Source organism: Felis catus, chromosome D3 (assembly GCF_018350175.1).
Source record: "Felis catus isolate Fca126 chromosome D3, F.catus_Fca126_mat1.0, whole genome shotgun sequence".
NCBI classification, from domain to species: Eukaryota; Metazoa; Chordata; class Mammalia; order Carnivora; family Felidae; genus Felis; species Felis catus.
Window position 1 is genome coordinate 93356542 of NC_058379.1, and position 18517 is coordinate 93375058.

General features: G+C 55.8%; 1 protein-coding gene and 1 long non-coding RNA gene across 5 annotated transcripts in view; one reads left to right on the forward strand and one right to left on the reverse strand.

Annotated features, from left to right (window-relative positions):
• Positions 1 to 6427: 6427 nt before the first annotated feature.
• On the reverse strand, positions 6428 to 8786 carry LOC123381146. Its single transcript, XR_006587815.1, has 2 exons — positions 8180 to 8786; positions 6428 to 7594 (listed from the first exon to the last, which is right to left on the reverse strand). It is a non-coding gene; the product is annotated as an uncharacterized LOC123381146 (long non-coding RNA).
• Positions 8787 to 9831: 1045 nt separating this feature from the next.
• The window catches only part of SALL3 (spalt like transcription factor 3), a 22161-nt gene continuing 13475 nt past the window's right edge, over positions 9832 to 18517 (forward strand). For 2 of the 4 annotated variants that reach the window (XM_045041285.1, XM_023242121.2), the window contains exon 1: positions 9832 to 10230. In XM_045041285.1, the coding sequence (XP_044897220.1) occupies positions 10149 to 10230 (82 nt within the window). In that variant the 5' untranslated portion in view covers positions 9832 to 10148. Of the gene's footprint in view, positions 10231 to 18270 lie in introns of those variants that run through there. The other 2 variants (XM_045041283.1, XM_045041284.1) reach the window with 2 other exon arrangements.

An 18517-nucleotide genomic window follows, 5' to 3' on the forward strand; every position in this document is an offset into this window, starting at 1 on the left:
CACCGTGGACGAACAGTGCGTGATCTCATTGCAGGACACACGTGCACAAACCACGTAGCCTCCATGACTGCTAAAAAAATAATAGTAAATAAATAAGAAAAGAGGAACCAGAGAAGAAAGTACACATAATCTGGAAACACTTCCTCAAAGAAAAATGTCAAATTGGATCTGAAAATGGTCAAGGAAATGAAAGCAGAGACTGTTGCAGATGAGTTAGATGTTCAAAGAGGGGAAGGGAGTGGGGCTGACAGGGAGATGGCTTCTCTGGGACAGAGGGGCCAGGTGGGAGGGAAGGAGCTGAGGGCGTCTGGACAGGTACATCTGCAGAAGAAAATGTAATCTGCCCCAAAACCCCACCAAACAATAGCAGCCATGACAGGAGGGACAAGGGCAAAATGCTCTTGCCCAGAGCTCCGGAGGAAGACGATACGGCACTTGCAGAGACGGCACATGCCCAGCAGAAGGAAAATACACTGTGCGGAAGATTCTGGACGTCAGCCTTGGCAGACTATGCGTCAGCGGCAACAGCAACTTGCACCACAACCAGGATGTGCCGCGCTCCATGATGAGCCTCCCGAGAAGACAAAACGAGTGCAGACTCCATTACCAATAACAAGTGACCTTGGGCATGTCCTTAATATCCCTGAATCTACATTGATACACCTGTAAAATGGAATAGGTAAAACGTTCTCCAGAACAATTGGAGAAACCAAGGAAATCAAAGGGGTCCCGGCAGGATGCTGGCCATGTAGGTGTTCAGCGAAGCTGCCGTGGGTGTGAGGCACTGAGAGGAAGCACGGGGCACGTGTTGCCTGGAATCAGCTCAGGAAACCTCCCAGGGGCAGGGTGACAACTTTCACCAATGGGCACGTGGATGTGTTCACGCATCTCAGAGAAACCCTCCCCTGCCAGCCCCTCTTGAGCCCCACAGCACTGTTGCCCACAGAGCAGCACCCGCTGTGGCCCAAGGTCCTGGAGAGGACACAGGCAGGCACTTCTGACCCGGGGCCCACAAAAGCTGGTTGTGAAATGGATTTAAGAATAACATGAGGGGCGCCTGGGTGGCTCAGTCGGTTGGGCGTCCGACTTCGGCTCAGGTCATGATCTCACGGTCCGTGAGTTCGAGCCCCGCGTCAGGCCCTGTGCTGGCAGCTCAGAGCCTGGGGCCTGTTTCAGATTCTGTGTCTCCCTCTCTCTGACCCTCCCCCGTTCATGCTCTGTCTCTCTCTGCCTCAAAAATAAACGTTAAAAAAAATTAAAAAAAAAAAAAGAATAACATGAAATGAAATCTAACCAGAGCTAAATTATATGGAGAGGACCGGGACCTTTCGGATCCACAGCAGAGATCCAATTGGAGAAAATGAGATCGTAGCTGTGCCTTGAATATGTGAGCAAGCGTGATTTCTCTTCTCAAATTCGCCGTAACAAATAAGCGGCCACGGTAGTTCGGTTTATCAAACGGAGCCGAGCTGTTTCCTAAGCTCTGCGGGTGCCTGATAGCAGAGAAGAGGGCGCCTGGGAGAAGCGAGTCCATAGCGGAGACGGGGTCTCCTGCCTGAGCATCTCCTCTGCGGTGTGGATGAGTTGGAGATGGGGACACGGGAGACCCGTCACATCACGTGCTCCTTCCAAACCTCAGCTCTCTCTTCGGGCCTCTGAGCAGGCCCACAGCCCCAAGTCCCAGAGGCCAACCACCTCTATCCTCGCTCTGCCCTCACTCCCTCCCAGAGCCCGGCCTCCGGGCCTGCACCCTAGCGCACCCTCTCTGGTTTCAAGATCATGTCCCCTCTCCTCCTGCCTTCCAGAGCCTCCGGTTTCTCCACACCCTACTCTCTATAACATTCCCTCTTTGCCACCAACACCTTTATTAGCGTCCGTGTTTCTCACCTGCCTGGTCCCCTCTTCCAGCCAAACGTTTTCCCTCTGGGCCTCTGAGCATGCCAGTCCTTCCCTGTGCTGGGAGGAGCCCCAGTTGGCCAAGAGGCCGGGGAGGAACTCACTGTGGAAGAGCAGAGCTGTCCCTCCTGTGAGCTGAGCTTAGCGAGGAAACACACCCACAATACTGGCATCACCCAGGGCCCCGAGGAGCCAGTGACACAGGGTGCCTGGCTTTGTGAGCCGTGCCATGGAGAGGCCGGCTGACGTCAGTACCCTGCAGCTCTGCCTCCTTGGGGAAGTCTGCAGCCAACACTCAGAAGAGTGGGAACCCTTTGTGAAGCGAGTAAACTTCGGCTTTCAAGCCTATGCAATCTGGTTTCATAGGGTTCCTTAAAGCAGACAGTGCCTGTGTAGAAGCAAGCATTTCCAGACTTCAGGCAAATCCACTTTTCATCTAGTGATCAGAATTGTTACAAAAGATTCTTTTTTTTTTAACTTTCTAATTCCAAGAAGATCCCTGTCTTTGGGGGACAGTGTGCCCCTCACTGAAGGGCAGGGACCCCCTCCGACCATGCAGGAGCTCTGCGTCCCCTCCTCCAGTCTGATTTCAGGCAGAAGAGTCTGCAGGAAGCGAACGCACACAGTTCAAGGCACAGAAAACACAACCGCCCGACACTGGTTACCAGTGGGGAAAAGAGGCAGCACTGGCTGGTGGCCTCAGGGGCACGTGTGGGCCCTGGAACCCTGAAAAAATCCTCTTTCCCTGACCAGGGTGTCACCAAGGCTTAGAGAGACACCTCCCCCTCAGGCTCCTGCCTTGCAGGCCAGGCGGGAGGTGGCCCCCGTGTCTGGACATACCTGCTTATTTATTTAGCTAATCAAGTCATACGGCATGGTTTCAGTATGAGGCTGCTCCTTCTGCTGTCCTGACGTTCCTCGTCGTCTTGTTTTTATTTTTTTCCCTGGAGAATGTGAAGGGACTCTAATCTGTATGATATTTGTTCCTCCTCTCCTGGGCCTGACCTGCCAGGACAGTCTGAAAGATCTGTTCTGCTAATAGCCCAGTGCATGGGTTCACAGTGAAGACATCCATCCTTAAACAGGAGCACCTGATGGCCTTTGTCCCCGTCACCGCGGTTCAAGGACTCTGGGTGAGTGCCTGGCCCACAGGCCTGGCCTTCTGCAGAATTTCAGCTCTGCACTTTTGCAGAGCTCGGAGCCAAAGCAAATGACATTTGTGATAATGAGAAAGCCAAGACGGATGGGAACGGTCACATCAAAGTTGTGCCCGCTTTTCTGAAACTTCTTTGAACATGTTAGGAAGACGGGTGTGCTCTGCGGCCAGGGGGATGGGGAGGGGGTGCCTCCCGCGCGGACAGTGCGCCCCATGCACAGGGCCGGGGCAGGGGGCGCCCCTGGACAGTCCTGCCTGCGTGCGCTCCGGTGGCCCCCACCTAGCAGAAGATGGCTTGGGGCCACTCTGACGCCACGTCGCCGCCTCCCCCCGCCCCCCCCCAACCCTCCTGGGCCGGCACACGGCTCTGGGAGCCAGGACGACTGCTGGGCTGCGCGAGGTCACGAAATCACTCGTGGGGGTTCGTCCAAGACGCCTCCAGGCTGCGACCAAGCGAGGTGGCCTGGCGTGGAGGGGTCGGCGCCAAAAGGGTGAGGGTGGGAGGGGCCCCAGAGCCTGGTCCTGGGCGGGGGTCGGCCCGAAGAGGGCGGTGGGCTCAGCGGGGAGTGAGCCGGGACCGCCTCCGGCCTGAAGCCGACGGCGCCCCGCCCCACCTGGCAAGACCCGGGCCCCGCAGGCGCCGCCCTGGGGACCCCCCCCTGCGCAGCGGGGCCGGACCTCCCTGGGGCAGGCCCGACGGGGAGGGGCCGCAGAGTGGCTTTGTCCCATAGAAGGAGCGGAATCCAGGCGACGCGGTTGGGGGGGGGGAACCCTTGTGCCCGCAGCCCCCGCGGCGCTAATTAGGAAACCGCGGAGGTTGGGGAGGGGAGGCCCCCAGCCTGCTTGTGCCCGAGGGTTGCAGAAGTGCGGGGGGGGGCGCAGAAGTGAGGGGGGGGGTTGCAGAAGTGCGGGGGGGGTTGGGGGGGGTGTCGAGTGAAAGGGTCCCCGAAGACCGCCGCCTGTCTACACCAGAATCGAAGCCTGTAGAATCGAATTCGACGTGGGGCTGAAGAGGTTCCAGGACTCAGAAGTTGGGGTCCTGCTTGCGTCCCCCTCCCCCCGCACCTCTAAGCCCCTCCTCCCAAAAGGCGCCCGAAACTCTCTTTGGAAGGGGCCCGGGCGTCCAGAGGCGCCTGCGGGGACACCCGCACGCTGGGGGGGGGGGGGGGGAAGTGGGGGGTGGGGAGGCTCGTCCCTGCGCCAGGACTGCCCGGCTGGCGCGGGGGGCGGGGCGGGCGGGGGGGGGGGAGGGGGCAGGAAATGCCGTTAATTGGGGGAAATGCACACCAATTGCGCCGCGGCCTTTGATGTGCGCCTCCGGGCGCGGCCCCTCCATGCCGGCGAGCCCACCCGGCGTGCGCCCCACTCCCCGCTCTCCCGCGAGCGCAGCCGGCCGAGCGCCAAGGACGTGTGACATTGGTGTGGAAAAGCAGGGGGCCGTGGGTCTCCTTCCGTCACGCAGCTCTCGTGGGGCCCCTTCCGTCTCTCCCCGAGCCCCTGGCCTCCTGGCGCCCCGGGTCCGGGGGCGGGGTGGGTGGGGAGGCCGCGCGCTGCGGAGCACGGCCACGCTGACCGCGGTCGCGGAGCAGGAGCGGCCGCGGCGTGTCGGCCCAGCGTGCGTCCACATACAAATATAGTGCTCGTCCAAATGACATTCCGCTCACTCTCCCTCTTGCCCCCCCCCCTTTTCTTTTCATCATCAGCAAATAAAGATTAGCTGGTAAGATTATAGAAAGCGTTTTCAGGCTGGCGCTGATCTTTATTCCAGAGGCTTTGTGATGATATTGATGATGATGATGGTCAAGTGGACAGTTTGATTTTTGTGTTTGGAGCTAGTTATAAAGAATCAATATTATATCAAGGGGTAACTTTCGTGATAAAGGACTTTAACCACTCTGGCTATTCATCATAAGTCTGTAGCAAGCAGATAGGTCAAAAGAAATTATATTGCACTAAAGAGTGAGCCTTCTTATCTCTCCCATACCAGGGGAATAGGGACAAGCCGATCGATACAGTAGCTGGTGTATGCTTCTTGCAATTATCAATAGCTGCTTTCGCCTTTTGAGGCCTGCATCTAATAATGCAAGCTAATAATAATCGTTTGAGCCTCCCTATGAGCAAGGAGTGAAAGTCGGAGCGGGCCGGCATTATTTATGTAATCACAGGGGCCGAAGTGCCCCTCCTAGGTCTACGTGCAACCCAGATACACAGTCCAACGGTCACAGAAGTACTGTCACGTCGTTTGCGTCCGCAAGTGTGAGCACTGTGGCCATGTGCGGACGCTTCTCTGCGTGACAGAAAAAGCCACCAAATGTTTGCCTGGGATGCCTGCCGGCCAGGTAGCCACCGTCCTGTGGCGAACATTCGAGATGCCACAGAGCACAGTCCTAGACGGATTGTACGCGATGCTCCTGGCTGCCATCTATTAAAAATTCCGACGTGTTTACCTCAATAGCTTTGACAGCCAAGGGGGGGCCGGCAGGAGCTGAGTGGAATGTGGGTGAGGCGGGTGGTCCTGTGTTGGTTTATTTAAGGAGAACATTTCTTTTAAAGGGGAAACCTCTCTTCAAGTGGGTGGACACAAAGCTTGGAAAAAGCATTTTCAAAAAGCCATAAATATAATTCGGGGCTACGTGTTTCCTAGCGCCCCCACAATGTAACAGAAAAGCAACATCTTTATAATTGGCACTTGACATGCTGTTTGCGTTGGGCTTTGGTACACCAAGCACAGATTTCCTGTTGATGGAAACATTTATCATCGTGACTGCCCCAGAGTGGCAGGTGGTGTTATCAATTACCTCTTCTTACCAATAATAATATTAGTATGGTAATATCTTTGCTCAAGTGAGAACCAATTAGCGGTCACTTGTCACAGCATTAAAGACACAAAATCATGCTGAATTTAATGGCAAGGACCTAAAACAAAAGTTGGGGGTAGGGGAGGAACTGGAGAGAAGGCAGTGAAGGCCAGTGACAAGAACTTTGATGGGGGGGGGGGTCGGAGGGGGGGGATGGAAGGAGACAGAAAATAAAGCTCTGATACTTGAATTCTTCTTCTGTAGGGAGTGGCCGGGGAAACGCGCCCACAATAAAGCACCAACTGTCCCTTAGGTAAAAGTATGCTGTGTGGACGGACACCCAGGTACCTTCAGTAAAGTGGGACGTGAAAACAGAACCCTTCAACCTCCCGGTGTCAAGTCCAGCTTGCAGACAGGCTTTGTTTCATCTGAATAAGTGGGACAAATTAAATCAAACATCTAATTACATGTTCCACTAATGTAAAATCTACAGTATTAATTTGTAAATAATATTATTTAGGCAGACAAAACAATAACATGTCGCCTCATAAGACGAAAACAACATTGCAAGAGGAAAGACGGTGAACAAATTAGATTTAATTACAGAGAAGAAAAGCAACTTTGGTTTCTGCAACAGTGTTTAGGTATCACAATATTTTAATGGGCAGTGGTCATGTGACGGTAAGCATGTGTGTTCGGCACGCAGGAGTCGCGCCCGCACCTCGGGTGCACATTTCCGTGGCTGCCTTTAATCCAGGCGCGACTGGAGGATAATCCTGTCGCTCATTTCTGAAAATATGCTGTTGACAACGCTGTCACCTCGCAATAAATCTGTTGTTGTGACTCAAGCTTAAGATGCATGTGCTTTCATTAAAACTTGCTGCACTGAATAAAAACCATTAAAGAAAAGTTTAAGACCTGCGGAGGGAAGCCAGGAAGGCAGAGCAGGTAAGAGAGGAGGTAATGCGCCTTTTGCTTTGCACCTTAAAAAAAAAAAAAAAAAAAATCATAGATCTTGTTTGCCCCGTCGGTGTTTGCAAGGCGGCGCCAGATTCACTGATGTGCACTTTTGGCGAGAAATTTGCGCAGGTTCCCATTTTTCATACCCCCCCCCCCCAACCCTCTCGTCCACGTCTGCTCGATTTTCTCAACGAAATCCCCGAGCAGGGCGCGCGGAGGGCGGCGTGGAGCCTGCGACTTCACGCAGCCCACTGCACCCTGCGCACCGGGGCGGGGACCCGAGCCCACCGCGGGCGGGCAGGTCGGGCCGGCGCAGCTCCGGGTCCTGCGTCGGCTCCCCGCGTGAACGCCACTGTGTCCACCACGGCGCCGAGCGCAGCCCGCTGCGTCTTCCCCCTTGCAAAGCTCTGCACGACTTGCGCGACGCCTCTGCAATCCGAGGGCTAGCTTCTTACAGATAAAGGGCCGGGGTCCCAGATTCGCCTCCACTGGAGGGACCTCAAAGATCCTCTCCAAGACCACACCTCGTAGAAAATGCAGAGCAAGTTGACAAAATTAAAACAGTCGCGTTGGCAAGTCCCAGGAAGACCTAGGGACATCCTGCCCGTGTGTGGGGGAGAGGCTGGGGGCAGGGGGCGGCGGACAGAAAAGGTGGGGGGCGGCGCGCGCAAAGCAGCCCAAAGAGGAGGCGAGGGTGCTGTGGGGGCCAGCAGGCTGCGGGGGAGCCGGGCTCGGGCTTCCTCTGAAAGGCTTCGGACGCTGCGGGAGCCTACGTTTGCCGCTGCTTCTTAAAGTGTGGGTTTTATAAAAAGAGGGAAAGAAAGAGAGAATTAACCGGGTCACAAAAAGCAGTGCACCTTTAACCAGGGGTCCGACCCACCGAGGATTGTTCCGAGTTTTTCTCCTCTGGAAAGACGGCACCGAAATCCACCTTTCTGCCGCGGCTTTGCAACTTCCCCCAAGTCTTGCCGGTCCTGCGAATTCTGCCAGAAACTTCCATCCGCCACAACCGCCCACCCCCACCCCCCAACACGCTCCCTTCCTCTCCCCCGCCCCCGCTTCCCTCTGCCCAGCTAAGTTCCCGGCCCGCTCGCCCCAAAGCCCAGGCTGCAGGCTGCAAACTTTTCACCGCCTAGCGCCAGTGCCGGATGCGAGAGCGTCCCCGAAATGCTCCAAGCATTTGCCAAAGTTCACAGGGTAACGGCGACGGGCGGCCGCCTCCCCCCAACGGCTTAACCAGAGAGAGAATTGTGGTGTGGGGCACACAGCCCCGGACTTCAAACATCTTTTATGTGCCTTTTTATTCTTTTCAAAACCAGAATCACCCAAATGAATATGCCTGCCACTAAGAAGCAAAAACAAAACCAACCTTAAAGGTTTTTGCTTTTTGCTTTTTTTGGAGGGGGAGACAAATGTGGCGGCGGGGGCTGTTTGGAGACGATTCGGACCCGCGCGCTTCCTTCCTCCGAATGATTTTCCTCCAGCTCAAAGCTGTTGCTTCGTGAAAGTTACACAATTAGAGTCGGGAGAGAGAACGCAGGCTGGGAAGGGAGAAGATTCTAGAACGGAAAAGAAGCCTGCGGAGAGCTGGGCGAGCCGCGCAGGGTCGGGGTCCGTCCCGTGGAGGAGGGGGGTTCCCGCAGCCAGGAGCGCCCCACCCCCAGCCACGCGAGGAGCTGCAGCCCTCCTGGCGCTCGGGGCTGGAGAGTCACCGCCCGCTCCCTCCCCCGCCCCCCACAGCGCACGACACCGGGGAGGCCATCTGTGCCAAAGCTTCGTACCACACAGGGCCACTTGAGAGGACAAAAATAAGAAATTTGGGAAATGAAAAAAGACAAACTGGGACCAGGGGCAGCGCGCGCGCGCGGCGGCGCCAGGGCCTGAGGCACATCCTGGTGGCCGCTCGGGGACCGAGGACACGCGCGAGAGTGAGCACGCGGGAGTGGGCGAGGGCGCGTGTGCACGGGGAGGGCGGGGTGCGCGCGCGGCGCCAGGGCGCGTGCGTGTGAGCGCGGGCGAAGGGTGGGCGAGTGTGCGGGAGCGCGCCGCGCCGGCCGCCCGAGGGTGCGGGGCCAGGCCCGACGCGCGCGACCCTCTCACCTGCACCCACCCACCCACCCCACCCCCCGCCGCAAATCACCCCCGAAAGTCCTAGAACGCAGCGGGCCGAGCGCGGCACTTCCCTGGACTCGGAACTTTGAGTCGCGCGGCCTCGGGGCACCTTGTGCCCCTGCCCGCTCCGCAGGCGCCCAGGCCCGGCACCCGTCGGGAAGGGGAGCCGGTGGGGGTAGAGGTGGGGGGGGGGAGGGTGACACCGCGGCCCCGCCGTCCCCTCCCTCCCTCCCCTTGGATTTCAGGAGCCGGTGGCGGCGGGGAGGCCCGGCGGGCGGGGCGGGCGCTCCGAGTCGGAGGGGCCCGGGGGGGGGGCGGAGAGACAGGGGGACGCAGGGGAGGGGGGGGCACGGGGAGGGGAGAGAAGGGGAGGGGAGGAGCCGCGCGGCCCGCGCCGCTTCCGAACCGGAAAGTTGGTCTTGCCGAAGTCCCGCCACCCCGGCGTGCGCACTCCGCTCCGCTCCGGCCGCGAGCCTCCGAGCCGGGCCGGCCGCCGGGGGAGCCCGCGGAGGGGACGCGAGCCCGGAGAGGAGAGCCGGTCCGCAGCCTGGGGCACCTGAGCCCGAGCGCGGCCGGCGCGCCGAGCGAGACCCGCCGCCGAGGAGCCGAGCCGGCCGGCCCTGCGCGCCCGGAGCGCAGGCGGCGCGGCGCCCGAGCGGGCCGGCGAGACAAAGGCCCCCGGGCCGGAGCCCTGCCCGCGGCCGCTCGCTCCGGGAGGGGCGGCCGGGCGGCGGCGGCGGCGGCGGCGGCGGGGGGGGGCGCGCGCGGGGCGCGGGCGGCGGCGCACACGCTCTATAAAGGGGCGAGCCCGGCGCGCCGGCGGAGACGGCGCCGCGCGGACGCCGCCAAAGTTTGCCGCCTGCGCCCCGGGCAGCGCGGCCGCCGCGCCCCGCGCCCCGCCGGCCCGGGCCCCGCGGAGCGATGTGAGCGCCGCCGCGCCGGGTCCCGCAGGCGCCCCTCGCCCCGCGCGGGCCGCTAATTGCGAGCGCGGCCTCATTTGCATAGGCCGCCGGGGCCGCTGGAGGCCGGCCAATCGGCGCGGCCCGCCGCTAATGGCCATGCATTATTCACCAGCCTAATTGCTCAGCCCCATGCGCGGCCCGCGCAGCCGCCGCCGCCGCCGCCGCCGCCGCCGCCCGCGCCCCGCGCCCCGCGCCCCGTGCCGTCCCCGCCGGCCGCCCCGCTGACGCCGATGCCCCGCGCGGGGCCCGCGCGCCGCTAGCAGCATGTCTCGGCGCAAGCAGGCCAAGCCCCAGCACCTCAAGTCGGACGAGGAGCTGCCGCCGCCGGACGGGGCTCCCGAGCACGGTGAGGGGCCGCGGGGGGTCGGGCCGGCGGGGCGCCGAGCGGGCTGGGGGAGCCGCCGGCCGCGGGGCCGGTGCGCGGTGCCCGGCCCCGGCGGGCCGGCCGCGGGGATCCCGGTCCTGCCCGGAGCGCGCGGCGCGGAGTTGCGGGCAAGTAAAGTTGGCTCGGCTGCCGGGAGTTGGGGCGCGGCGCGCGGGCGCAGCGGGGCTCGGGGCCGGCTGGGGGTCGGAGCTGCCGGGGAAGGGAGGCAGTGGAGCGGGGGCGGGGGTGGGGGGAGGCGACGGGAGGTGAGCCCGCGCGCCGCAGCCTCCGCGCTAACCCCCGGGCTCCCCGGGTACGGACGCCGGGCCCGGCCTCTGCTACCGCGCGACCCCCGGGCCAGCGCGGCGGCGGTGGCGGCGGCGCGTCCCGGGCTCACCTCCCGCCGGACTCCGGGCCGGGGAGGCCGGCCGCCCGGGCAGCTTTGTTCGGAGCCGGGGCCCCGCGGCGGTGCGCGCTTGGAGCGGGGCCGCCGACCCCGACCCCCCCCCCACCAGCCGGCCCGCCCCCACCCCCCACCCCGCCCCGGCCCGCCGGCCTCGTGTGCCCCGAGGGCCGCGAAGCCTGCGGGGGCCCGGCCTTCCTCGTGGCCGCCCCGGGACTGAAGCCGGGCGAGCCCCGCCGCGGCCTGGGGGTGGTCCCTGCGCGCGAGGTGTGGGGGGGGGCGGGGGAGACTCGGCTTCCCTCCGGCGGTGGCCGGGCGAGCGGGGGGCAGCGGCCGGGTGTCCCCGGGGGCGGCGCGGGGCTCGGGCTGCCCGGCTGGTCCGCTGGCCGCGGGGCCGGGCAGCCCGGACGCGGAGACGCGTCCTTGTGCCGCGAGCCCCGGGCCGTGCGCACGGAAACAAAAGGACAGAAAAGTTTATCACGCGGCGCCGGAAAGTTTGGCGACACGGGTGCGTGTCCGCGTCGGGAGCCGGCGGGCGGCGGGCGGCGGCCTCGCCCAGATCTTTTTGTGGCCGTGGAGGTGGGGAGCCCCGCGTGCAGCCCGGGCACCCGAGATGAGAGCGGCAGATATGCTAAAAAGAAACGCTTGCATATGGTGGGTAGATTAGGGACAAAGAATCTTTTTGTCATGGAAATGGTTTTTTTTTTTGTTTTGTTTACTTCATCACATAGAATTTCTCACACTTGGTTTGTTTTGTATTGGCCTCAATGACTACATGATCAAATGAATGGATTTATTTCTGCCGAATGAGAAAGACAGTCTTTCCCTCAAAAGAACTACATTGCATCCCAGCGAGGAATTTTAAAGCTTTATTATTGTGGCTGCTGAATAGCTTAAACTCGGCTTTCACAGCCGCCCCAAAATGCAACAATGTAAATACTTCTCCGCTTTGTAGGCTCCTTATCAAAATGTGCACTGTCTCCTTCTATTAAAGCATATTTTAATTAATAGAGTAAAACCCCTCGTGTTTAACAATTAGCAAGCCGAGGCCCTGCTATTCATTTTTAATTCCACGTCAGAGCCGGGAGCCCGGTGAGCTGATAGTGTAAACACGTTGAGGGATGTGTAGCCCACATTCAAAACCCAAGATGCAGCAAATTATTTACCAGTCCGCCTCTGGATCCTTGCCCTTACCCAGTTTATTCGGTGCTGAGACCTACTCAGGATTTTCACCCGTCGTCGTCCGATTAAAGTTTGTCAAGCTGGTGTTTTCCACCGTCGTTGGGAATTGTAGTCAAGACATTGCCACAGTTCCTGATCGTATTTTGCAACAGGCCAGAAATAGCCTGTCTGGGGCTGAGCCTTCCTCAAGTAGTGTGTTTCCTGGATTGTTTTAAGGGTACTTTGGGGGGAACTGTTTAAAAAAATAAGTTCTTTCTGATTTAATTATTCTGAACTGATTGTTGGTGGAGTATAAAAGATACCCTGTTCTCTGCTCACTCGAGGAATGCTCGCGGATGTATTAGTCTGTCGTGATCGTCGTGAGTAGGCTAACGAGAATATTTTTCTTAAGGGAAATGCTGGTGAAAGCTCCCTTACTCCCAACATGAATCACATATCCTGGAAATTTTAATTTTGTCAAATGCCGTTGGAAATAAACAGACCGTGCATGAAGTTAGAAGAGAGCCAAGTTAGTTTACAGGGTCGTGGAAACAAAGTAAATACTTCTTTTGTATCACTTTGGGCGTGACATGTTAATGAAAGCAGGAGATGCGTGAAGAAAAATGGAAGGTTATCGATAATGCAAATACACGCAGAATTCTCAGTGCAGTGCAGGGGACGGCAGCAGGGCACAGCCATGTTAATTTACAGTAAAAAGAGTTTATTCCCCAAGAAAAGGATTTCCCAGGCTTTGGTGTTGAGGCAAGCAATGAAATGGTAGCAATCCAGAAATAGCTCCAGTGTTCCCCAAACCTGATCACCGTGGCAGAAATGAAATATGACAACGTGTCTAAAAGGAGGAAAGGTAGTGATGGCCGATGGTAAGTTCTAGAGTGACCGTGTTGTAGAATTTTATTTTAAGGATGCCGGAGACTAAACGTTCCCTGTGAGAACTGTCTTCTGAGACGGCAGATCATTTCATTCCTATTTGTGAATGTGATGCAGCCTCAGAATTCAGTTGAATGTGTGCCATCAATAGTGAAACCTTTTGAGCCAGCTGAATATTTTTCTTCTAAGAAAAATTAATTAAAACTTCTGCCGGAACAGCACGTATACCCCTACCGAGAACTTTAAGAAAGTGTGGTACCGCTGTCCTTTGTTGTATTAAATACATCCTAATAAAGATGTATATTTTATTGTCGTTACACGGAAAAGCTGTATTTAAGGAACAACAAAAGCGTGTTGTAATTTAAAACAATTTGCCATCCTGGATTTTGTTTGTTAGCACTAATTGTTTCAAAGTGTTTTTGTTTTCTGCCAACTTACACTCATATGGCTATCTTAAAAATCCTTTTAAATGTGGTGAGCATGTGATTGAAGAATTTACCAGTGGTATTCACAGACTGTGTTTAAACTAAGGGAAAGGAGGCCACCAGCCCTCGGTGAGGAGATCCTTTTTCTTTTATCTGTATATGCATGGTTTGCCTGGAGTGCTCCCCCAGCCCACTACACGCATTTACAATTCAGCATTCCAAAAGGAAACAATACAGAAGCCACTTTCTAACATTCGTAGGCAGATTGTTTTCTCTGAAACATGAAAGGTGAAAAGTAACTGAGGAGAGCGGGAGGAGGAAGGAAAAGAAGAATTTGCAAATATTTATCTTAAAAATAACATCTTAAAAACTTAACCTATTTTAAAATGCCTAATTGGGTGGTCAACACAAAGCTCGCCAATTCCCACCTTCCAGAGAAAGAAGTGATTACGTGGCAGTTAGGGGTTTTTTATGTACATTTAAAACTTCACAACACATGCATAATCCAGTATTTTTAGATCTGTTCAGAGCCACAGAAAGAAGGCAAGCTGATTATTGTTTGCATACACGATGATGGCAAAAGTGGGTCAGATTTCATTTTCAACTGGAACCTCTGAGAGGGTTTGCCATTCCTGTCTAGGTAGCTCTGAGAATATCCCGGGGAAGTCAACGAAGATCCAGCCAGGGCGCCCGTTGTGTGCACTGAGCATTAGTAGGAGTTTAGCATTCTTAACTGTGAGAATTGACACAGGGGGTTTTGGTTTTGGTTTTGGTGGTTTTTTTTTTTTTTTTTTTAAAGCAAAATAAGTCTTAGCTGCTAATGAGGTAATGCACTGTCTCTTAATGTTGCAAAGTAGCTCTAAGAAGGATACGTCTTGCATAATATTTATACAGCAGGAAGTTGTTTTTGTTCTGTTACTTTTTATCTTCCTACATGATTTGTAGACCAGTTGCCACAATAAGACCAAAACGTGCAGGAAGAGGAGACCCGGTCCCACTCGCCATCCGGCAGGTTGGAGTCCAGCACGTGGCGAGTTGTCACATGTGTAAAATCTGTGTAAAAATTGAGTGCTTTAATTCTGCTTTAGATACACTCTTACATTAAAAAAAAAAAAAAAAAGTCCTGCTGTTGGATTTTTCTCTTGTCATTTGAACAGTTTTAGGACTTAAAATGCAGCTAACTGTCAGTGTGGTTTCCAAGCAGACAAACAGCCCTAGTCATGTTACAGAAAGTGTAAAATATTAACTGAAATAATGAAATGCCGTAACGGGCTCCATTTATGTTAGAGATTAAGATTGATCTGTTGGTTAATTAAAGGGGACCTCCTCGCCTCGGCGGAAGTGTCCACCGGAGACCTGATGGCACCACTGCGGTGTCCGAATCTTGTCCTCCGTGGGCCTGTCTTTTCCAGTCGGCCCCGGTCTGCTCAGGCTGCCTCTGCGGCCCGCTCCCCGCTCCACCAGCCCGGCCCCGGGAAGGCAGGGCTGCGGAGTGTGGGGCCCTGGCTCTCCCCGAAGGTGGGTAGTTAGAGGCGCCGTGACAGGCCTTGCTGATTTAACCTTTGCCTGCTTTGCCCTGCCAGGGGTGGCCACTAGATGTCAAGCTCATAATACAATTAGTGCATCTGTGCTGTTGACCTTGGCAGCCGGACTCAACACTGTTCTATTAAGTGTTAACACTGAGCCTGAGAGTTAACTGGAGACCCGCGAGCCTGCTCCGTGCTGCCCGGCTTATCGAATGCCCATCTCCTCCGGCACAAGTGTTTATAGTTCTTAAAGAAGAGAGGACGGTTTCCTTTTGTTCGGCCGTTCCGTCTTGAACTGTGTAATTAACCCTGCAGGTGCCGTGGCACTTCGTCTGAATCCGTGGGCCTCCCTGGGCCCCCTCTCGCGAGGCGGCGCCGTTTGCTAATTCCGTCGTGTGGCTCTGTACGTGCAGAGCCGCCGGCCTCAACGACCCAGGGCGCTGGCTTTTCCCAGATGGCCTTTGGCATATGTGGAAAGCCGTAAGGTGCCGACAGATCACGGAAATGATTTAATAACCCAACCCCGGGTGCAGGGCGGCTGCACCCAGCGCGTCAGAGCCCTGCTCCCGGACACGGTGCACTGATGCTTCTCCAGGGCTGCTGAGACCCAGGTGTGTCTGCATCTACGGGGTCTCGCTCGCTTCTGGCTCCTGCGTGTGTGGGCTACTCCTGAGGAGGCGTGCCGGTCACGTGTGGCTCTACACCGTGCTCGTCTTCCCCAGAAGTGACCCCACACGAACCTTGTCTGCCCCCCTCACCAGGTTTTGGGTGACCTGGGTCGCCCGGGTGCCGTCTGTCGGGAGTCGTTGCCGTGTGGGCACGGGCCGGACCATCCGGAGGCAGCGGCCGCGGTGCGACCCCCACAGCGTAGCAGACACCTTCGTGTGGTGCGAGGCGTCCAAGCCGAGGTCGGGCCGCGTGTGTGGCTGCACTCCACCTGCGCGACTCCATAAGGGGAACCGTGTCTCCCCCCCCCCCCCCCCCATGAGAAACTGCAGTGGTTTGAAGCAGAGGACGTTTGGTGACTGTGCCACAGGTGGTCCTTACTTAACAAATTTGAGATGTGGGCCACTGAGGCGACAGAAGCCCGCGCGCGGGTCAGTGCTGGCGTTCAACATAACCAGAGCGCCCCCCACTGTTCAGCTCCATGTGCACAAGCTCGGAGGTCCGGGGAAAAGGACAAAATTTTTCTATTGCGTCTGGAATTTCTTCTACATTGTTAAACACAGTAGGGGTCTCTATTTGTCCCCTCCTGTTTCGCAGCTTGGGCTCAGTGTGTGATAATTCATCTTTCTTTATGGGATTCAAAGCTATCATAAGGAGTTAAAAAGAATTAATTTGCAAGAAAAGAAGTGTCTTCTAACAATTCAGGAAAACTTGAAAAATGCTTTCTAGAGTTTTAAGGGGTGGTAAAGGCAAATGAGAAAGTACTTTTTCCTTTCCCGAAGGCCCACGTGGCATTTTATGGTTCCCACTTTAAGTGGAGAAGTTAACATCCCTTTCCCGGCACTGAACGATCCTTTTGTTAATGGCAGAGAATTGAAAGTGGGCAGCAGAAGCGTAGCAAGACGAACGTGGGCATCTGGGGTTGGTAACCAAAATTATAAACCCCTGTTTACCACGTGTTTGCATTGGGCAGCTTATTTAGTAGGCACTGTGCTCCTGCAAAGAGAAAACCGAAGAGCCCTACCAGGAACCACGTTTGAAATCGAGGGAAGCTCAGATATTCTTAAATCTGTCGCCACAGTGCTTCTCACTTGTGGCTCTGAGAAGGTGGTCGCGAGTGTGGGTTCTCTGCCTGTCGTCTGCCACCTCGGCCCTCAGAAGACTGTCAGACACTTTCAGGCAGTGGAAACACGATGCGCGTTATGTAACAGCAGGCATTAAAACTGAGACTAATGAAACGGTTTGGGGGGTTCCTTTCCCGTCGAGGGATCTGTGCCTAAGAACGGAAACCTTTCTCTTAAAGAATCCCCGTGTGTTTTATTTTTAAGATTGGTGTGGTAGGGGTTCTTTTGTTAGAGGCTTTCTTTAAAAGGCTGCGGGACCTATTTTCCTTCTGTAGACCCGAGCAACGCAGAACTTGCTCGAGAACATTCGAACAGTGATAAAAGCCCCAAAATCCTTCAGTATAAGTAGCAAGTGTGGGGATAGCTGTGAACTAATTATGCATTTCCTCTCGTAAACTGAAGCAGCTTTATTTTTCAGCCCCTGTTCTCTTCCCTCCCCCGACCGCGTTCAGGAGAACCGGTTCAGCCTTAAAGCTCCAGCGCCCAGCTTGAAGCCACGGCCGGTACATGTCTGACCAAGGCCCAAGGAGAGTTTTCCTGGAACAGCCTCTTCCTCACAGGGCCTGCCGCGGGTCCAGCATACGCTCTGGGCACCTTCGGGAGCAGCCTCGACCAAACCCTCTTGTTGCCCAGGATGGGGGGGAGGCCCTTGGTTGCTGGCGAAGGGGTTAGCGGCTGTCTTCCCTCCCTGTGGTCTGGCCCCTGCCCTGTAGATGCCTGCCTCGGCCCGGCCTGTTTACAGCCCAAAGTCTCTCCATCCTTGAACGGGCAGGATGCAGAAAATAAACTACTTTGGCAATAGCGATGATGATTATAATGCTGGGTTTTCAGTCCCCTCCCTTAAGAAAGAAAGCATTTCTAATTGCTTTGGAAATAAATCGCACACTCTTGTATCCTTGTACTATTGTTACACCGGCTCGCTGACACAGTTTTACCTTGAAATAAAAATTTGTAGCCGTGTTAAATGATGGATGTCATAACTTCTATTTGTGAAATACGAAGGCCAATTTCAAACGTAAATTTAATTAAAGCACCAGCACGGCTGCATGCGTGTGAATCCGACATAGAATTGGCTTAAAACAGTGGCGGGGTTAAAGGGCGTTAGAAGTTGTATAAATTGGGAGCTGCATTCAGATTTTCCCTTTTAAAAAAAAAAAAACAAAACGAGCACTGCCATCTCAGCACGTACGCACTTAATCACCGGAATGAGAAGCGCTGTCAAAGCAAGTTATAACAACTTCCTTTGTGTCGCCCTCTCTTGTGAGCGCATCAGAAGTTGGTGGCCTCACTCTGCACTTAACCTGGGAGTCGCAGGGCACCTAGAAGCTCGGCTCCGGGGAGGCTCCTCCCCAGCGAAGTCCCTTGAAGTGCTCCTTGCTGCTGTTGAACAACATTCTTAAGGCGCGCGGGCCCAGAGTGCAGATCCGTAGTGAAATAGTAGAGTTTTCATCCGTATGCACCCTCGTCCAGACTCTCGCGGAACGTGTGGCCCCTGTGACTTTGAGGGAGTGCTAATCACGTTCAGAGTTTGATGGCGAAGACCGATCACGCTGTATTTGTACAAACCCCAATTAAAAAAAAGAAATATGTGGAGATTCTAAATTATTTGCCCCACGAGAAACCCCAGTTATGTTGAATTTTTTTCCTTCACTAACTGTAGTTTTTAAATTATGTTTCGGTTAAAAGGCAAATTCATTATGAAACTTTGCTCATGAGATCCAGCAGTGGTCTGTCCTGTCAGGTTCATTAACATAATGAACTGTTAGCAGGCCCAAATGGCCAGAATTGGCATTTTTACGTGGTCCCGCCCCCCCCCCCCCCAGGTTTGCTCTCCTTCCTCAATTTCAAAGGAATACGTGGAAGGTTATTCTACTTTGACAGGAGTATTTTCACTACGTTTAGGGGTTTATCGTTTATACTTGCATTAAACACACTGGCTTATTCTTTGGTAGAAAGTGCTGGAATGCCCTGTGCACAGGTCGTGCAGCTGGGAGACGCTTGTGGCCTTTGCAGACCTGCCCGGGGAGGAGGAAGTTCCCCGGGACAACACTTCCTAAGTTCCCTGAATTTGGACAC